At 39.2% G+C, this 20,578-nt stretch overlaps 1 protein-coding gene across 1 annotated transcript; it reads left to right on the plus strand.

The window, feature by feature from the left end:
• Positions 1 to 196: 196 nt before the first annotated feature.
• On the plus strand, positions 197 to 20,473 carry LOC137611752 (regulator of nonsense transcripts 1). The gene is made up of 30 exons (XM_068339832.1): positions 197 to 500; positions 1,334 to 1,495; positions 2,271 to 2,359; positions 2,509 to 2,625; positions 2,707 to 2,835; positions 2,928 to 3,828; positions 5,629 to 6,019; positions 6,570 to 6,706; positions 9,425 to 9,514; positions 9,898 to 10,065; positions 10,163 to 10,343; positions 11,332 to 11,493; positions 11,737 to 11,821; positions 12,031 to 12,129; positions 12,611 to 12,719; positions 13,028 to 13,187; positions 13,419 to 13,537; positions 13,688 to 13,852; positions 14,058 to 14,172; positions 14,379 to 14,522; positions 14,621 to 14,834; positions 15,245 to 15,362; positions 15,633 to 15,789; positions 15,994 to 16,136; positions 16,293 to 16,467; positions 16,709 to 16,790; positions 16,959 to 17,120; positions 17,226 to 17,485; positions 17,788 to 17,910; positions 18,013 to 20,473. Exons 7-29 carry the CDS (start codon positions 5,855 to 5,857, stop codon positions 17,905 to 17,907), a joined length of 3,330 nt encoding a protein of 1,109 aa, XP_068195933.1. The 5' UTR covers positions 197 to 500; positions 1,334 to 1,495; positions 2,271 to 2,359; positions 2,509 to 2,625; positions 2,707 to 2,835; positions 2,928 to 3,828; positions 5,629 to 5,854; the 3' UTR covers positions 17,908 to 17,910; positions 18,013 to 20,473.
• Positions 20,474 to 20,578: the final 105 nt, after the last annotated feature.

Below are 20,578 nucleotides of genomic sequence, written 5' to 3' on the forward strand. Positions count from 1 at the left end.
TAAATTAGAATGAGACCTCATTGGATGTAACAAAACTACAAAGAATAGAATGGTGTATTTGTCAAAAAAATATATATAGGAGGATCTTTTAGTATAAGACCAATGTAGATTACAAGAGAACTGAAAATGGAGAAATCGAACAATTGCAGAGGAACAGGATAGAACAAAACAGAACATTGTGTATATACAGTATATATGTGTATATATATTTGTGTGTGTTTATGTATCACACAGACACATACAGTACACAACAGTTTAGAATACAATATAATCCAAGTGTATTGACTGTAGCTGAAACTAAAGCAGGATTGTGTTTTTTTCCCCCCAAACACTGTGAGGTCATCAGAAGACTCTTGCCATCTTAACCATAAGGAGAAGATGGCATCATGTGTTTCCATGGCAACACTGATATAACCAGGGGCAAAATAAAGTCAGAGAGAGAGGTGAATAGGTTGCAGGAGATGAAGCTGTTGGTGACTGCAGTGCAGTTTGTGTGGGAGGTAAGAGATGGTGAGTGTTTGTGAGGGTGTTGTGCTTCAGAGGCAGAAATCAATGTTGATTCTGTAACCATAGAGGTACGAGCATGAATGGGAGAAAGAAAAAGAAAAATCTCCACCCTACAGAGAGCATATTATCTCCATTATGCCAGCTTGGAGCCACATAAGGTGCAGTGTCCAGAATGTGTGAGTCATTTTGCAACACATGGGTGTGGACGGCAGAGTGCACCAGGAATGAACAAAACGAGCTGTTCTTGTTGTAAAGTGATATTAGATTAACTTTGGCTTCACGACAACAAAGAAGGAAAAAAAAAGGTTGTTCTCTAAACTCAGGTAATGGACTATGTCAGAGATTGCGTAAGCATTTAATTTCTTCTCCCCCTGCCTGAGAAGCATACTTTTGACATCAGCTCTCCTGGGAAAAGCAACACCCTGTGTCACACTAGTGCGGTTTACACTGCCTGCATTCACACCTGGGAGCTGCCTAGTAAACCGCAGAGCTGTTCCACTGGAGCAGCTGGTTCGGAGTCACACGATCATCAACTGTCTCAACAGTTCTTACTGATGGAGGGGAGGTTGTTCTTAATTTATTGTGTCTTCTCACTGAAAATACATTCTTCATAGGCTTTAATCAGTGAATGCAGTGCAGATGTTTGGTTCACGTTTCAGCACGCATGTGGATCTGATTTCACTTCATTGCATTTAAAACACTTGCATTAAAAGGATCTGGTTTTCATTCACCCCTGTCTGGAGAGAAATGTTTGGTGATACGAGGTTAAGAAAAAATCATGAGTCCTCTGTTCCTGATTTTTTTCCCCCCTTACCATTGATTCCAGATTACTGTTGTCGGATGATGTGGTCTGAAGAATTCATGCCTATGCAGTAGATGGCGGTATGACACAAACAGACTTGGTAGAAGCATTTCCTGTCATCTACTGAGCCAGAAGAAGAAGAACATCCACCGACATGTGACTCTGACTGTTTCTTTTCTTGTCTGTGTAGGTTCTCATTCATCCAAGTCTTGGTCATCCACAGCTGTTTAAATCATTCCACTGGACTCTCATCCAACAAACTTCTTCAGTTCTGTAAAACAACTTCAAGGAACTTTCTTAAAGTCCAGTGGATTGATTTAAACAGCACTGAATCTTTCTTATTTTATTCTTATCCCTGACAATTCCTGTCACCATGACAACCAAGAATAATGACTAATTAGAACAATGGAATAGTAACAGATGAGAGACCAGATGTGTTAGAATGATAGAATTTTTTAAAATACTGTAATGTTTTTTTCTTGTATATGTCTTTTATTTGCATTTTAATGTCTAGTTGTATTGTTTCCTGTGCTAATCATTTTATTTTAAAACCCCTACTTATATGCTCTGTAAATTGAATGTATAATAACCATAGTCACAACTTGAGTCTGAACTGCACAGTTGATCTGGTTGGTGTTATTTAATTGTTATATGTTTCTATACTCTATTTTTTAAAAAATAATGGTTTGCAGAAAATAATGATGCTGACAGAAGGGAATGGTTTTGTCTACAGCTTTGCCTTAAGAGGAATCAGGAGGAGCGTGAAAAATGCAGAATTTCGATTTTTTTGTGTAACACAAAACTCCTTAACTGCTGTACTGAGGAGGAAATCTTTCTGACTCTGCTATCATGCACTTTAATGTTTAACTTGATACAACCTTTAGACTTTTAATGGCTTCACTTCATGGCTGCTGTACTATGTAGTGTTATTGCAGTGAAGATTCTTCTTCTTTCTCTGAAGGCTGTGGGCCTGTCAGAGAGCATGCAGTGAATTCCTAGCAGGGTACCAGTACAGATAACCAGTAACCGGGTCATCCACTCTTAAGAAAGGTGACAAAAACCTTGTGTTTTGGTGTGCATTAAATAGGCTTGTGTTTTTTAAATGAGTTAAGGTACATGCATTTAAAGATCCTTTCCTGATTAAGAGGTTTTCATTTCCTTACATTGTTTATTGTAACCTTAAATTTCTGTGCTTTCAGTAACTGGAGCACTTAGGCCTGTGTGAAGCTGTAAACCTTCATGTATGTGAGCTGCCTGTTTAATACCAGGCTGTTCAGCAGCTGGTGCCATCTGTGTGGAAAGAACACCAGCCTCAGGTGAACAAATACACAATATTGTACGGTAATACGAATTCATCCAAATCAATCTCTTCCTCGTCCTTCTTTTGGGATCCTTAGAGCAGTTCATGGTCCGTGTTGGTGTTTCTGGGTTTGTTACCACCGTCAACTCTGGAGCAGTGTATTCTGTCCTGTCCTGTCCTGTCCTGTCCTGTCCTGCTTAAAATCTGTCATCTGGATCCCCCACAGGTATCTCTGTGACTACCCCCACTATACATCTATACCTGGCCCAAGGTTTCTCTGCCTTCATTCATGTGCCTCTGCTTCAAAAAACCCTACAGCAGCCAGAAGCTGGGAAGAGCCCTCCAAGATGCAGTACAGGAAATTCTGAAACTGCTGGAACCAAAGCACATCTAAGGCACTGAAAAAAAGTTGGTTTTTTTGCAGTGTTATTCCTGAGAAAAGGAGAATGACAAGTGATGTAGTTAAGTAAGTCAAAAGAAAAAATAAACAGCATTGAGGTCCGTTTCACAATTCTGTTCATCTCATTAGGGATCCTCCTTATTTTCATTATGTTTGACATTGTACAGTAAATATTAAGTGCAAGTTTGACTGTTCAGTTGTTTTATCACCAACATAATGCTATTTATACACACATTAATGTGCTCTGACATTAACATTAAGTTTGAGTTTTGACATTTAACATTAAGTTCTGTTGAATAATGAAATCTGTTTAAACGTTTCAATTTTATTAAAATAAAAGAGTAAATCGGCATCTGCAGTTACAAAAACAGTCCACAGGAAGAATATCCATACCCATGCATAATACCTATATTATATAAGAACTGAAAACAACAACTGAAATCTTGCCATTTTGCATAGTTTCCTTGATAATAGCCAACACTGCTTTAGTTCTTGCATAGCTGTGGCATTGTACTGCTTATAACAACTTTTCGGCATTTCAAGTTTTATTTTCTGTCTGTTTCAGTCACATGATACACACGGGAGTTACTAATTGATGAATAAGAAAAAAAAATTTAACAAAAAATTGAAGAAAACAAATTTGTCTAATATTTTATGTTACTGATTGTTTTTTTCCCATTGCTGAACATTCTGGTGCAATACAGAGTGAGATGTAGCCTCCACTGAAGTATTACTGTCATATATTCTTGTGCTTTTTAACAGAGTATGGCTGGCCAGCAGTACAAGGGTCCCTCAACGTCCACTGCACAGCTTATCACAGTGAGATAGAAGTTCAGTAAACACCCGTGGTTTATTCTCTGGTATTCATATGTAACTGTATGTTTTAATATTCGCCTCATGTATTTCCAGCTATCTGTTAAAGAAGTTCATAGAATTCACTTTCTAAAACAAATACAGAATAGAGAAAACGAAATTGTTTACTTGGACCGCCAGATTCAGAAGGCAGATCTGGAAATAGAAATACTGGAGCACAAGTTAGAGGAGGGTGATGGTCACAGACGAATCGCGTTAATTATCAGAACCCTAACTATTGGAACGATAGAAAAACTAACTGTATTTGTATAGGAAATAAAGTCGACCAAATCAAATATGTATCAAAGCCATCAAAGTCTCCTGTGATGTATAGTGGATATATTAGAGTGGATTAAAGGAAAGAGACAAGTGAGTTATTCCAAACTTTTACTCTACCTACCACGTTACAATCTGTTGCTCAGGTAAGACCATACTTCTGAGAGTCAGGAACAGACCCAGACCACTTTGCCTCCACATCAGAAATGTAGTCTGCAGCATCACACATGATCTGGACAAATGTTGGTTTATCTATGATGCAGTCATTAACATGTTGAAATAGGACTCAATCTACATGTAATCTTGATGGGTATGAAGGGAATGTGTCTACCATCTATGCACAGTATGCAGCCAATGACACTGGGAATGCCTAAAAGAAATTAAATGAATCCAAGTCTGAGGTTGCAGCACAATTTCATTAAGAGAATATAATTTCAAATTTATTTATCAGATTTCTACTTGTATTAACATTCTTTCATGTGAAAAGATGGTTTTAAGAGACAATATTATAGAATCTTTTGTAGTAACAATATTACTACAATATTAATATTCAATAGTATTGAAATGTTAATGCCACAATAGCATAATAATAACAATATTATATAAAACAACACACTTAAAAACATTTACAGTCATTTTAAATTCCCTTATACTCACTTTTTGTCGTAGCATTGGCACCTGTGAGTCACTGTCACAGTGTAGAAGTATTTCCCTCTTCCTAATTGGATGATTTCCTTGTTACCTAGTAATTATGATGTCGTTTTCTTATGTCACTGGTACTGCATAACAACACTATGATAAATTAGAAGTTATGACAATGTGAGGAAATTTCAAGAATTTCATTGATCGTATTTTTTTTTAATCTCATGGGAACATATTGGACATGGAATCAGTACTGAATAATATGATGAATCTTTCCGATGTAGACATTTCAGCTGTGCAAGTCCTACTTAAAAACTGTGCATAATTAAAACCTCTCTGTGCAGCCTTAGGGTTTTTTTTATTTATTTCTCCAGTGTCACTTTTCTACTATTCTTGTCTTAAATTAACACACAATTGTAATTTGACTTTTCTATATTTCACAGAGGCCCACACTTGACACAAAAAATCATACATTTTAGATTGCATTTTATGTTAATTTGAAAAATAGGTTTATGCGCTGGTAAAGAATAAAATTGTTTATTGTCAAGATTTACAATAATAAATAAAAGGCAAAGGTTGGGCAAGGCAAAATATCTGAGTATTAAGGTGACTTCAGATACAGTAAGGTCACGGTGACGTCATATCGACGTCACATTGTGTCCCCTTGCAGCGATGCAACAATTTACAATGTCCTTTGTGTTTAGACAGTTTAAAAGACAAAGTCATTTTTAATACATTGCACTATTGCTCGGTATAACCCCTTTTGTGATCGTTTATGAAACGATTTTATCTAATTAATTGCGTTAATGTGTGTTTGCTTGTGTCCTTCCCTCCCATCGCTTCCTGCAGGTGACTTCCTGTTGCTAAAGTAGCGACCGAGGAAAGGAAACGAGCGGGGAAGAAGGCAAGCGGAATGCAGCCACAGCCGAAGATATTTCCAGCTTTCTCTAAGCACCAGCATTTGTCATTTTCTCATCAATAAGCTACCTCGGCTACTCGGTTTCTTTTGGAAAAAGCAACACTTTGTCTGAAAGTCCTCGGAACGGGTCACCGCTGTTGATAAGAAGGCGCAGTTATGAGTGTCGAGGCGTACGGGCCGAGCTCACAGACTCTAACGTTCCTCGACACCGAGGAAGCTGAGCTCTTGGGAGCGGACACCCAGGGCTCGGAGTACGACTTCACTGATTTTACCCTGCCCAGCCAGACTCAAGGCCAAACCCAGAGTCAGCTAGACAACCAGGTGAGTGTGACGACTTGCTGTCTAATCCTGTGTTGACAAACGTGTGTTAGCATACCAGCGTCAGCTAACAACATCACCGGCTAACCCCGGTTAGCATGATGACGTATTCCATCTGTTGCCATGCTTTTAACACGCTAATTGGCTACCGTGTAAGCTAACTAGCGCTTGCTATTAGCATCCTAGCTGACGTAAGTTAGCATGGTGACACAGCTGGCACAAGCAGGGCTAATTGCAATGCCAGCCAGAAGTGTCGAGTTTTTGTCAACATGATAAATCGGTGCCTAATGACCATAATTATGTGTTACGTTACATGAATTCATGTAATATTTTTTAAATACGCCCCAATAATCACTTCGGTACGATAATATAATACACATTTATTGATCACAGACAGCACTAACTCATCAGTTGACATATAGGATTTTTATGCTTGGCTCTATTTTCTTATTCATTTGACTTTGTGAGCGATGCGATTCAATAATTTTTATTTATCTAACATTATGCTGACGTTTTATTCAATTCACATTGGTGACCAAAAATATATGCATAGATTAATGGCCCTGATGGAGTACTACAGAATGGAGACGACCCTGTGGTGAAGGCTAGTCAATTGTTGGCAGAGTTGAACTTTGAGGAGGATGAAGAAGACACCTACTACACCAAGGATCTCCCCTTACACGCCTGCAGGTAAATGATGAGACCAACTTAGACAAAAAAAATCTTAGTCATTATATTAGGGATGCACAATATATAGAAAAAGTATATTCTATCACACAGCTGTGTCTTCTTGATTTATTATGGGAAATGAGAATCATGAAATTGTGCCTTTTGTATCAATCAAACATGTTCTATGAAGCATTGGGAGTTAAATTGCACATACTTCCCTGTGACTATTGTGCATGCACTTTGCAGCCCAAATGTTTTGGTTTTATTTAATGTTTGAATGTCATTTTTGATTGCTCATGCATGCACAGTTAAATATAAAGGCCTGCTTTTTACACTCCATGGGTTTAGGAGCCCTGTCGCAGTTTAGAATAAAACTGGAGCAACAGTAAATACAAATACTACTTTTGAAATGCGATTCCCCATTGTTATTTAAAAACACAAGTACCTATTGTTCACATTCTCATTTACAAGATTTTCAAAACATTTAGTGTTGTGCCTGTCAACATTGGTACTATTATAACTGTAACCTTAAACCTCACAATATACCATTATTTGCCTCTCTTAGTAATAACAGATTGGTCAACCTTTGATTTAGCTGTGGCAAACTGTTAATATGCCCCTCAATATTGTTAAAAAAACATTTTACTTTTAATCATTTTATTTGAACTCTGATCATTTTATTTATTTATTTATTCAGTTTATTTCTTCTTTCCAGACATGTTATTACAACACTTACTTTTGTGAATCATATTTGCTGTCATTTCTCATTGTGTTCCGCTCCAGTTCTGTCATTGTCTTCTGCTTGATCTTGTTTCACATAGTAGTAGAGAACAAGGTGTTTATGACTGTGTGACCAAATACTTTAGTATAATTGCTGATGGACTTGCTCCAGAGTGGGAATATGTTGAAAGTAATCCAAATGAGTAACTTTTAGTATTCTACATTACTAACAGGATATCTCACCATTTTCTGATAATTTTTTTAATAAGAATAATTACACATACACAAAATGAATTTGCTCTCTGTCACTGCCACTTTACTTGATCTATTTTTATACTTTTTGCATTTCTGTATAAAGCAAAGATACAAACATTCAGAGTTACGAACAACCGAACTCCGCCATATCCAACTACTGCAGTTCCTCTTTTTGCCGCAACCCCTCCTGAGCAGCACCGCTGCTTTTGTGCATCTCCGACTCTCAACTCCCTTCTTGTCCTTTTCTTGTCTCCGCTCATGTTAGTGTGTCAGGCTTTGCTTCTTTGGATACTTTACAGTTTATCATGACTAATAAAGCATAAGGCTGGTGAAGATAGTGTAGCGGTAACGATGTCTGATGACATTTGCCTCTAACCAACAATAACGTCTCGCATATCCTCCTCTTCCTTCACTTTAAAGACGAGTTTCATAATGGTGCTACTTTACCGTGCTTTGGATCATCAACATCAACAGTTGACTCTGGCTGTTGTTGGATGCGCTTTAAAAAATAGGGTTGAGAGTACCTTGGAGTGTTTTCTTTTTTTTTCTTCTTCTTGAGAATTAAATTACAAGGAGAAAAATCTTACCATGCATAAACTAATTTGAATTCAAAACAATCGTGTGAATCTTTAGTGACGCTTACTAGTAGATCCTGGAACTATACGTATGTATTTTAATATGATTATATTTTTATTCTTATTTGTTGTATAGTAAAATGATGTGATAACTTGTGTTAATGCATAGTGTTATTGTGATGTTGCACTGATCTGTAGCCTGTGTATGTGTTGGGCTGTGGAGAAGTTTGTCAGACTTGGGGAAAAGAGAGCGAGAGATAGTGAGTTAGTTATGAGTGGGCGTTGTGTCTTGTGTTAGGAGTTCCTGCATAAAAAGATGAGTAAAACCCGATAAAGCCTGTGTCTGCGCATTCCATCTCTACTGCAGTTATAGTTAATACCCATTACGATATTATGTGTCATAATATATAGGTTTCTAGTGATTATACAATTTCAGTATTTGTGGCGAATAGACAAAGTGAAGTGAAATTTCATAAACTTATTTTTCCATTTATTATTATAATTGGGGTTTTTCTTTTGAAAAGCAACTAATAATTGAGAAAAACTTAACTAGAAATGACCTGCACCTGTATTTTATTTAATTATCTGCTGTTTTTATGCCTTGTAATTGTTTCTGGTAAGTCTTCGGGAATAGTACATCAAAGTGCATCAAAACCTTCTAAGTTTGTTAAGTTAGCCAAAGCAAGTTTAGTTATAACTAAATCTGTAATTACATGAAGTTTGCTTTTGATAATGAGCAGTAATAATGGTCTTCTTCGTTTTTTTTTCTAGAATTAGTAATGACAAAATAATAGTAATACTCTGATTATATTGTTTTCATATTTCTTGTCATGTCTGGGACATGTTTTTCAGGTATTAATATTGGTAAAATGAAATGATGTTTAAATGACCCAGATGCCCACAGGTTACATTCGGATCAGTTTCTATTTAGACCTACAGTATATGCGTCACATGGAACCAATCGTTGAGACCCTGCTGCCGTGTCATGTGATTTGCAATTTGTGTGTGATTTAATGACGTGCTAACCGGTAGCATGTACAGCGATGTTGATAGGGAGGAAGTTACTTTATCCCTCATATCTGTTCTGTGCTTATTTAGTTTGCTTTTTCCTGTTAACCACTAGTGGCATTAAACTATATGTTTTTAGTATTACTGTTTGAGCTAATTTTTTATTTGACTTCTATTTTAGTTACTGTGGAATTCATGATCCAGCTTGCGTGGTCTACTGCAACACTAGCAAAAAGTGGTTTTGCAATGGCCGTGGAAACACATCTGGGAGGTAAGACTAACTTTATTTTGACGAACCTTCATTGTTGGTGTATGTGGGTAACTGTAGTGGATGGAAAATCATTTCTCATGGTCAATGTCATCTTAGCTGGAGTACACAGATTGTCATGAGTGAGAATCCTCCTTTGTATATAGACGTGAAGATGGATGTTTGCTTTGAAATCATAACCATAAATGTGTCAGGTAAAGAAAATCAGCTGTTATCCAAAGTAAAGATTAAAAAAGAAAAAGTAAATTAAAAAAAACTTGTCAAGACGTATTGATCCAAGGCCTAGGAATGTTACGCGAGTACACTACACTCTCACTTGATAAAAGACTTGAAGATTTTTCATTTCCTCCTTGTGACTTATTGATTTCCATTCTCTCTACTTGTAGCCACATTGTAAACCATTTGGTGCGAGCCAAGTCCAAGGAGGTGACCCTGCATAAAGATGGCCCTCTAGGGGAAACGATCCTGGAGTGCTACAACTGTGGCTGCCGCAATGTCTTCCTTCTGGGCTTCATTCCTGCCAAAGCTGACTCAGTAGTGGTGTTACTATGCAGGTAAGGGTGCTTTTGATACTCTCTGACCTTACTGCTGCTGGGCAAATTTAAGGGAGATACAGACTTTTACTGCTAATATGTTGTGTTTGTCTAACAGACAGCCGTGTGCCAGCCAGAGCAGCCTGAAGGACATCAACTGGGACAGCTCACAGTGGCAGCCTCTCATCCAGGACCGCTGTTTCTTGTCCTGGCTGGTTAAAATCCCTTCAGAACAGGAGCAGCTCAGGGCTCGTCAGATCGCCGCACAGCAGATCAACAAGCTGGAGGAGCTCTGGAAGGTACTGTCCGTGTCGCTGTCCTTGTACACTGACCTAATTATAATATGTAAATACAGTAATCCCTCGCGAATCAACAAGCGTGGCTTCACTACATCGCCGATTTTTGGTAGGTAGTCACGTGATACAGTACGCACATTCTGTTGGCTGACAGCATCCAGAAGTGCGCTACTTTCCGTGATTCTCGGAACGCAGCACACAAAAGTGCTTTAAACAGTATCAGAGTGTGGGATCAATTTCAGTATGGGGAGGGTTCATAAACATTTAAATTACCGTAAATATTAAAATAAATAGTTCGTTGCTCTTTCGCAGAATTTTGTTTTTGCGGGTGGTTCCTGCGAGGAAGGAGGGGTTACTGTATTCAAAGCCTATATATCAGGGTAATTACATGTAGTTGTTATCTGTATAATAAACCAGATATGTTTATTACATTGTTTGCTGAGTTATATAACTTAGATGCCAGTTTCCCTTTCAGTTTATACTCAAGTTTCATTATTATATGATGGTCATATTCACAAGCAAATATATCCATTCTTTTTTGTTTTTGTTTTTTCTGTTTTTACCCACTTTACTGTTTACACCTGATCTTATTCAGGTGTCCCAGGAGGACATGAAATGCTAGCCGTCATCTGTATGATTTTTTTTTTCTTACTCCAGAAGCTTCTAGTGTAACCTGTAAAACTGATTCTAGCATTTTAACAGAAAGCCCTCAACTCTAACTATTGCTGTAACCCTTTTACCGTGATCCTAATAATGTTGGCGTACAAACACTATAGGGAAGAAAGAAAATAGTATCCACCAAAGCAGTCACTGCTCTGCACCTTTCTTTACTTGTCTTTGTGCAGATTTTTTTAATGATGTCAAATGTGACAGGAAAATCCTACTCCTACTAGCAGTGGCAAAGCTCCTTTAACCATGCCATCGTTTTTGCTTTTCCATCTGTGTTTTAATCTTCCTTTTGTATGTGGGACTGTGTGTTCCATCCTGGCAGGAGAATCCAACTGCGACTTTGGAGGATCTGGAGAAACCTGGTGTTGATGAGGAACCCCAGCATGTACTTCTCCGTTATGAGGATGCCTATCAGTATCAGAATATCTTTGGACCCCTTGTAAAGCTGGAGGCTGACTATGACAAGAAACTCAAAGAGTCTCAGGTAAGGAGTGTGTTTAAATACCTTGCAATTTTATTGTGGAGATACTATTAATTAAACTGTTGGACTCGAACATCTTTTTTATGGGAGGCATTATGTTTTCACGTTGTTGATCCTCAATTTCATTGTTGTTTGTATCACATCTCCAGAATACCTTGAAGGAATTTGTGTCATAATCTTGATTTAAAAAAAACCTTCATGCAGCCATTTATGAATGAAATATATTTTAATGTTACTTCCAAATAGACTCAAGATAACATTACAGTCAGATGGGACCTGGGCCTGAATAAAAAGAGGATTGCATATTTTACCCTCCCCAAGACGGACTCAGGTATTTCTTTTTAGATTTTTCTTTTGGTTTTTATTATTATTGTTATTATTATTCATCATCATCACAATGCTTTGTTCATTAGTGCTATTTTTCCTGCTATCTTGACTGAAGTCTAATAATATGAATCTATGGTATTGGTTTGTGTTTGTACTGATGCCTTTGTGCAGTGATGTGTCCATATTTTGTCCATCTCATCTACTGTCCTGTAGACATGCGACTCATGCAGGGAGATGAGATATGCCTGAGGTACAAAGGAGACCTGGCTCCTCCATGGAAAGGAATTGGGCACGTCATCAAAGTCCCTGATAGTATCCTTATGACTGCTGTAGTGGATTTTACAGTAGATGTTAAATTAAAGTTTGTCAGAGCTGGGTGAGAGTTGAGTGAAGTTAGTCTTTAGTAGCCTCTAGTGGCAGATGTAGAATATTACAAAAACATATACAAAGTTCTCTCTCTACCTACCTTGGTTTTAAAAACAATTTTACATTTATATAAAATATATTTTTATATTTGTATATTTTATATTGCAAATTTGTGCTGCCGTGTTATTTAAATAAGTTGTATATAGGTTGTACTAAATGTGATCTCTACTTTCATTTGTAAGATTTAATAAAATTGAATACTAGTCTGAGAAAGCTTCACTGATCTTCAGTTTGGTTTTCAATTAACAAACTGAATGTAGAGACACATCAGAAGCAATGTTGTACTCAATAAAGTTCATTAAACTGGTAGACTGATCATAGCAACTCCCTCAGATAGAGAATACAATTATCCTTGACTAACTGCCAGACTATGGGGATGAGATAGCCATTGAGCTACGAAGCAGTGCCGGCGCTCCAGTGGAGATCCCACACAACTTTCAGGTTGACTTTGTGTGGAAGTCCACTTCCTTTGACAGGTATTCATGAAATCTGTCATACTCTGCCCTTTTGCTGTGATTTGTGTAAGAAAGTCCTGGAACCAAGTTTTATTGGAACAATATATCAGTTAAAGTAACAAACAATGTACTCCTGCAGATTATGCAGTTTGCTATGCAGCTGTTTAGGGTAGACCTTTAGTAGTTTAATGAAAATAAAATAAGTGCACACAACAAGCCACTATCTACTCAATAAACCAGGTTCTGCCTCACATGTAATATATTTACACCTCTGATGATGAAACGATGTCTCAGAAATCTCCCTCATTGTTCTTTTCTTCTTCATCCAGAATGCAGAGTGCCCTAAAAACGTTTGCTGTGGATGAGACGTCAGTGTCTGGTTACATCTACCACAAACTATTGGGACATGAGGTTGAGGATGTGGTCATCAAGTGTCAGCTACCAAAACGTTTCACCGCTCAAGGCCTGCCTGACCTCAACCACTCACAGGTGAGTCAGAGAGAAGTGTGTTTGTCAGTTTAGTCTGTAAGTGTTTAGCATTTAGCTGTGACCATTCGTACATTATAGGTCAAACACATGGGTGACACAGAGTATAAACAGTTCATTCATAACACTGTTGTAGTCTGGTCCAGTGGCGTCCAGAAACAAGTCCAAGTGTGTTTTAACTTCTATCTAGAGACCTTATGGAGCATTTTAAACCATGTGAATCATGTAATACAGGTGTACGCTGTGAAGACGGTGCTGCAGCGCCCACTCAGTCTGATCCAGGGTCCCCCTGGCACAGGGAAGACGGTCACCTCAGCCACCATCGTGTACCACCTAGCTAGACAAGGCAACGGGTGAGACAACATGAGTGTCACTATACATGTTTTGTAGGGACCATACCAGGATGCGTGTCATGTTTTGTCATTGTCATCAGTCTTTTATGTTCTTCATGAATGACTGTGCATTTAGGCCCCCCTAATGAATTGTTACCGCTTCCCCCCCAGGCCAGTGTTGGTGTGCGCCCCCAGTAACATTGCTGTCGACCAGCTGACAGAAAAGATCCACCAGACGGGCCTCAAGGTGGTGAGGCTGTGTGCCAAGAGCAGAGAGGCCATCGACTCTCCTGTTTCCTTTCTGGCTCTGCACAACCAAACACGTAACATGGACAGGTAATGTAGGACCGTCTTTGATTATTAGTAATATTTGATGTGACATGATTTTATAAGACCTTCTCTGTTTATATTGTACAATGTGAAAATCGGCTACTTGTTGTCAAGCAGCATCATTTCTCACAACTCTTGTTAGTGAATATTGGACTGATTTGGCCACATGAACATTGAATTCATGCTGTGTTGATATGATTCCTACCTGCAGTATGCCAGAACTTCAGAAGCTCCAGCAGCTGAAGGATGAGACTGGAGAGCTGTCTTCTTCTGATGAGAAACGCTACAGAGCGCTGAGGCGTACTGCTGAGAGGGAGCTGCTAATGGTATAAGAAACGCTCTAAATGAACTCGTGTACATCTAAATGTATTTGTGTTTGTATTTGGCACAACATTATAAACCCACATCGGTTTTATGACATTTTTCATGTGTCCTGTTTTGTTACTATGCTGAACTGCTCAGGCCTGCTTATAGTGTATCTGGGACATGGTGATTCAGCAGAAAGTCTTGTAATTCCTTCGTCATGTCTCAGAATGCAGATGTGATCTGCTGCACCTGTGTCGGGGCCGGGGATCCTCGTCTGGCCAAGATGCAGTTCCGATCGATCCTGATTGACGAGAGCACCCAAGCCACTGAACCAGAGTGCATGGTACCTGTGGTCCTGGGGGCCAAACAGGTAGGAGCTTCATAAGTGGAAGTTTATACGTCACATCTGTAATCTGTTTAAACTGCAGTCATTTATCAGCTTTCTCATCTTTTTTTCTTTTTCCATAGTTGATTCTGGTCGGTGATCATTGTCAGCTGGGCCCTGTGGTGATGTGTAAGAAGGCAGCTAAGGCAGGTCTCTCCCAGTCTCTGTTTGAGCGGCTGGTAGTTTTGGGTATCCGACCAATCCGTCTGCAGGTCCAGTACCGCATGCACCCAGCTCTGAGCGCCTTCCCCTCCAACATCTTCTACGAGGGCTCCCTGCAGAACGGAGTCACTGCTGGTGAGATGAGAGGAGAACCTTTAAAACACATTTTGTGATGAGTCATTACTTCCCTTGAAATTGACTTGAAAGTTCAGCCCATTGACTTTAGAAGTAGTCACGAATGTATCCGAACAATTTGGGGGGGCATATCACACAAGTGGTGCTCAGCACTTTGTGTTTCTTATCTGTCTCTATTAAATTATTATTATTCGATGTTGAACAGTCATCTCGTGTGCAAGAAAGTGGATTAATCTATTTATTGACAAACCAATCTTGATTCATTCTCCCCATTTTATCTGTTTGATAATTCTTAAGTGCATGCGGTTGATCCTGACGGGCTTATTCCTTTTTAGTCCATATACTGTCTGTATATCACTGTACATGAGTTTACTGTAGGTCTGATCTCGATCTCTTTGTCTGTTACACAGCTGACCGTGTGAAGAAAGGATTTGACTTCCAGTGGCCACAGCCTGACAAGCCGATGTTCTTTTATGTCACCCAGGGCCAGGAGGAAATTGCAAGCTCTGGAACATCCTATCTGAACAGGTTTCGACTCACACGATCTTACAGTTTATTTAAATGTAAAAAGAACAATGTATTTGAAAAAGCTGATATTCTCTTAATGTGTGGTTATGTTCCATTTTATTATTTCCTTATATCGCTTGAATCCTTTGCCTCCTACATACAGTATGTGGCCGCTGTGGGATGGAATAAATGTTTGAAGAGATGTCACGTTAATTTCTGTACAATGTTTCAGTCGTAGTTTGTCTCAAGTGAGATATTCTCGTCTTGTAATCACTCTGCCTGTCCACACAGAACTGAGGCCGCCAATGTGGAAAAAATAACCACCAGATTGTTGAAAGCAGGAGCCAAACCTGATCAGATCGGTATCATCACACCCTATGAGGGTCAGAGGTCATATCTTGTCCAGTACATGCAGTTTAGCGGCTCCCTCCACACCAAACTCTACCAGGTACAGCTGACACAAGAGTTATTACATTAGAAATTACTGCATTTCCATCAAGTAATTTTGAACATCAATTTTAAGAAAGAACTTTCTTAATCCTTGCACAAAAAAAAAATAATTTTGGTTTAGATAAATGGAAGGTTTAGTTTACAGTAGCTTAGTTCATGTTAGTTGTAAATATATGAACTCTGTCTTCTGATTAATCTGCAGGAGGTGGAAATAGCCAGTGTGGATGCCTTTCAAGGCAGAGAGAAGGACTTCATCATCCTATCATGTGTAAGGGCCAACGAGCACCAGGGCATTGGCTTCCTGAATGACCCCAGACGTCTCAATGTGGCCCTCACCAGGGCCAGGTACGAAGTAAAACTACTTCTACTCACTTTGCTCCAGCCTTTTGTGGCCAGCTGTCAAATTTTATGGACCTCATCGCTTTTTGTATTCCAGACGTTTAAGATTTTGGATGTTAATGTCATATCTGTTAGTAATTGTCCACTGGCTGTGTCACACAGGTATGGTGTGATTATTGTGGGGAACCCTAAAGCCCTGTCCAAGCAGCCTTTGTGGAACCACCTGTTGAACTACTACAAGGAGCAGAAGGTTCTAGTTGAAGGCCCCCTGAACAACCTGAGAGAGAGCTTGATGCAGTTCAGCAAGCCCCGTAAACTAGTCAACACCATCAACCCTGTGAGTGTAGCTCTTGTCTCTGCATTCACTGAGGATGTAGGATGCTGTGGTTATCCCAGTCCTAATTTCACATAATGTACAGGAAGAACACGCACATATACTAGTGATATTTCAGAGCAAAATCACACACTAGCTTGAAACATTATTGCATTATTTTGAGAATAAACTACACAGTATACATGCATGAAATCTGGACGTATAACCAGAAAACACTCCAACCTTCTGTCCTTTTGCCCTGCAGGGAGGTCGATTCATGAGCACAGCCATGTATGACGCCAGAGAAGCCCTAATTCCTGGGTCTGTTTATGACCGCAGCAGCAACGGTGAGAAAATCTAATGCAACAAACTAATTTTTAATTTAGATAATTTCCTGTCAATCATCCCTGATTCTGATTTAATAGTTCACTAAAATATGGGTTGAATGTACTTACTAAAGTGAAATGCTAGAACAAGACTGAGGTAAGAGCCATGTCTACTTCTTTCCACTACAGGCCGTTCATCCAATATGTATTTCCAGACACATGACCAGATCGGTATGATCGGAACAGGCCCTAGTCCTATGACCTCTATGAATATCCCCATACCTTTTAACCTTGTGATGCCCCCCATACCTCCCCCTGGGTACATGGGGCAGGTCAACGGACCCACATCAGGTGACTAAAGACCTTCCATTGTACCCATGATGTTTGGAATTGTAGAATGTGTGAATATTTTAATTTAATTAAACCCTTGTCTGACCTGTGACATTTTGACTCCAGGTCGAGGTGGAGGCATGAAAGGCAAGGCAGGCAGTGCAGGAGGCACTCGAGGCGGCCGTCAAAGAAACCGCGGCAATATTGGGAACCACAGCGGAGGAGGAGAGCGTGGGGGTCACGGGGGCCACATGAGTGGCAGTCAGGCCAGCCAGGACCTGGGCTCCCAGCCCTTCTCCCAGGGGCCTTTGACACAGGGCTACATCAACATGAGCCAACCGTCACAGATGAGCCAGCTGGGCCTGTCGCAGCCAGAACTCTCACAGGTTTGTGCTCTTAATTGTCATGCATTATTAATACATTTTAATTCTCAAATTTGTATTGCTGAAATTTTAGAGTGCTGAATTGGTGTAGACTAAACAGAGTAAAGCCATTTAGTCAGTTTTATTTATACCCAGTATTAACAGTACCTGGGCTGGTAGCACATATGTTCCAAGTGTTTGTCCAGGTTTCCTCTTCCAATAAATACTTAACTTAACCTAAAAGCACTTTGTTTTTCTGCCTGGAAAGAAGTTTGGAAAAAAAACAACAACTTTTAAATGTCTTCTTTTACTTTGTCCCATTATAGGATAGTTACCTAGGAGATGAGTTCAAGTCCCAGATAGATGTGGCTTTATCCCAGGACTCCACCTACCAAGGGGAGCGGGCCTACCAACACGGTGGTGTGACTGGACTGTCCCAGTATTAGACTGTAAGTAAATGTCTCTGAGGACTAAAATAAAAGAATAATTTTGTCAAAAAAAAGGTGATTGAATACACACACACCTAAACATGAAATCTGTTTGTCTGACAGGTTGCTGAAAGGGAGCTAGGCCTGTGTGAAGCTTAGTTCACCGGTATTTTAATCTGGGTAATAACGAAAAAGAACAAACATGGATACCCGTTTTCACTGCTACAACTGAAGCACCACTGTGTGAAAGGAACAGGAAAAAGACCGTGAGAAACCAACCAATCACAAAGGTGAGAGAAAAATGGGAGTAGAGCTGGACAGGAAGCGAGCAAGAGGGGTGTGTGTGTGTGTGGGAGGCTGGTGAAGAAGGAGAAAGCACCGCTGTCCACCCTGCGAAGACATGATGGAGGAGAAGCTGTCTTTGTCAGAGCAGCGCATTTGAAGAGGCAAGACCTCCGACGGGTCACGAAGGGGGTGAAAGGTCAAAAGTGATTCTGTAGGGTGGGAGGAAGAGCGACAGCGTCATCTTGTCTCTCATGTGCCCCCCCCCCCGAAACCCTCGGATCTCCAGGCGAGCTGATTGGGGACTCTTGCTCAAAAAGCTGAGAAAGATGGAGAAGAGGCGTCTCACACAAGCCAAGTCCTCCAAGCCGACTCAACAGGACGTCTTCTGTGGCTTGGAGAGAGAGGAAACGGAAGGGGACACAACTCATGAAGCAGTTGATAGGGCAACTTTTTTTAAACTCAAAGCTTTCACTGAGACTCTGCATCTGATCATGACTCAGCGATCCGCAAAAGTAACATCGAAAAGTGAGAACATTGTTCAGCTATTCAAGTGAACGCTAATGTTCCCGTGGTGTTCTGCCTCACAGAGCTCAAATGGAATCTAGGGATTATATATCCACAGATCACTCGTTGTTTTTCCTGAACTTTGAGTTGAAAAGTTTTCTAATTGAAGGCTGCTTTCATTGGAGTTTTCAGAGGTGTAAGCTCGTGCAGTCGGCCGTCTTTCAAGGCCGGACTTTCTCAAGGTGGTCTACAAAGAATAATTGGTGGAATTAGCTCTTAAAAGTTAAAGTGTGAAAGAAAAACATCTTTGTCTCCAGATCCAAGGATCCAAATATCGAGACAACTTTGTTCTTCAGAATGAATTTTTGTGTAATGAAAGTGAACACATAATGCGTTGAGATTGAATAAAGCTATCGTTCTGCTTCTGCTGAAGCCGCTAAAGCCAGCGGGTGGGGGTCATCGTGGGAATATCGCTAAATGCATCAGATAAACCGACTGAGGAGGGCAGCAGTTTGCAAAGGCTCTTCCTTGGAAGTGATGTAGCGCAAAACACTCTGTTATAATGTCATAAATTTGCAGGTTTTGAAATTTAGTAGGCAAATTAACGTACTAAAAGTCCCAAACAGATCTTTTTTTTTGGATAATTACATAATAAATTGTTATTGGTCTGGTAAAAAAAACAACCTAACTAGTAGCCAAAAAATATTACATTATCAATTCAGGACTTTAATTACATTATTGACCTATTACACTTCAAACAGGGTCAATTTATTCCGTTATTGGCTGTTTTTACATTATTGGCTTCAACACATGCATCCAGTGAGACTATGTACAATGTAAGCACAAGATGATCACAGGAAGGTTATTGCCTCTATTAGAGGATGCGTGTTTGAGTGTATGGCGACTCCTTCCATAGGGTAAAGAAAACCTCAAAGGCCCCGTCTAAGAACAAATGTGTTCAAATGAGATGCGATCTTAGATTTAACCGAGTTCAACACGGGTAAAAGATTATTTAAATATTTGAAAGCCCAATGATGATAAATTAAGAATTCAAGTGTTGTGAAATATGGCCTTAAGTCATTCTTACACTATAAGGACATGCATTGTGTAGGTCATTAAATCCAGGGTATGTTTATTTTACCCACCTATGAAGTTTCAATTATTTTATTCTATCTTACAGTATTCCTTGAATGGCTTTTATATTTATTTCTCCAATATCCATAATGAAATATTAGGTCCTGCCAGCGGCATAGAGCACCATCTAAATAAAGGTGCTCACATTGCCAGATTAAGTTTTAAATGAATTCATGAAGAAGAAGAAAAAAATCAGTGTATATGTTAAGTATTTCCATAATAATAAGATACTCCCTAACCCAAATGAGATTTTTCCAGCTATGTAAATTAATATTTATTCTGTTTGTTAGTGATTGTAGATTTTTAAATCTGTTTAACTTCAGTTCACTAGATGCACCCATTCACCGACACGCTTTAGTCTAGCTATAAATATTTTTTATCCATTGAGTTTTTAAAAGGAAATAGTTACCAATTAGTGCCCCGCTCACCTTTAACAGTAGTAATCCAGTAGTTCTTGCACGTGTTGTGACTAGAAGTTAGTTTTGTGTTGCATTTTGTTCTCTTCAACCACAATAATCCTGCTGTCTGAAGCATAGCTAAAAATGTGTTCATCTGATCACTTAGTTTGTTTTTCCACCTTCACAGATTGATATTAGTGGGTTTATACAAAAGTCTCCTGTTAATGAACATGAATTATTAAAGTTTCATTTTGCTCCCCAAACTTGATTTTATTGTTTTATTTCGTTTTCATTTTTGATCATTGACACACTGCCTTCATTCTTATTACTATGTATAAATCGTGATCACACATCTGATTTTAAACCCA

Source organism: Antennarius striatus, chromosome 18, assembly GCF_040054535.1.
Source record: "Antennarius striatus isolate MH-2024 chromosome 18, ASM4005453v1, whole genome shotgun sequence".
Taxonomy (NCBI): domain Eukaryota; kingdom Metazoa; phylum Chordata; class Actinopteri; order Lophiiformes; family Antennariidae; genus Antennarius; species Antennarius striatus.

What these genes read in the sequence shown, in the direction of transcription:
- LOC137611752 (XM_068339832.1), top strand. Translation starts at nt 5,855, where the DNA reads ATGAGTGTCGAGGCGTACGGGCCGAGCTCACAGACTCTAACGTTCCTC. An exon ending in CTCCCCTTACACGCCTGCAG is followed by an intron (nt 6,707 to 9,424) that starts GTAAATGATGAG and finishes CTTCTATTTTAG; the next exon opens with TTACTGTGGAATTCATGATC. An exon ending in CCTCCCCAAGACGGACTCAG is followed by an intron (nt 11,822 to 12,030) that starts GTATTTCTTTTT and finishes ACTGTCCTGTAG; the next exon opens with ACATGCGACTCATGCAGGGA.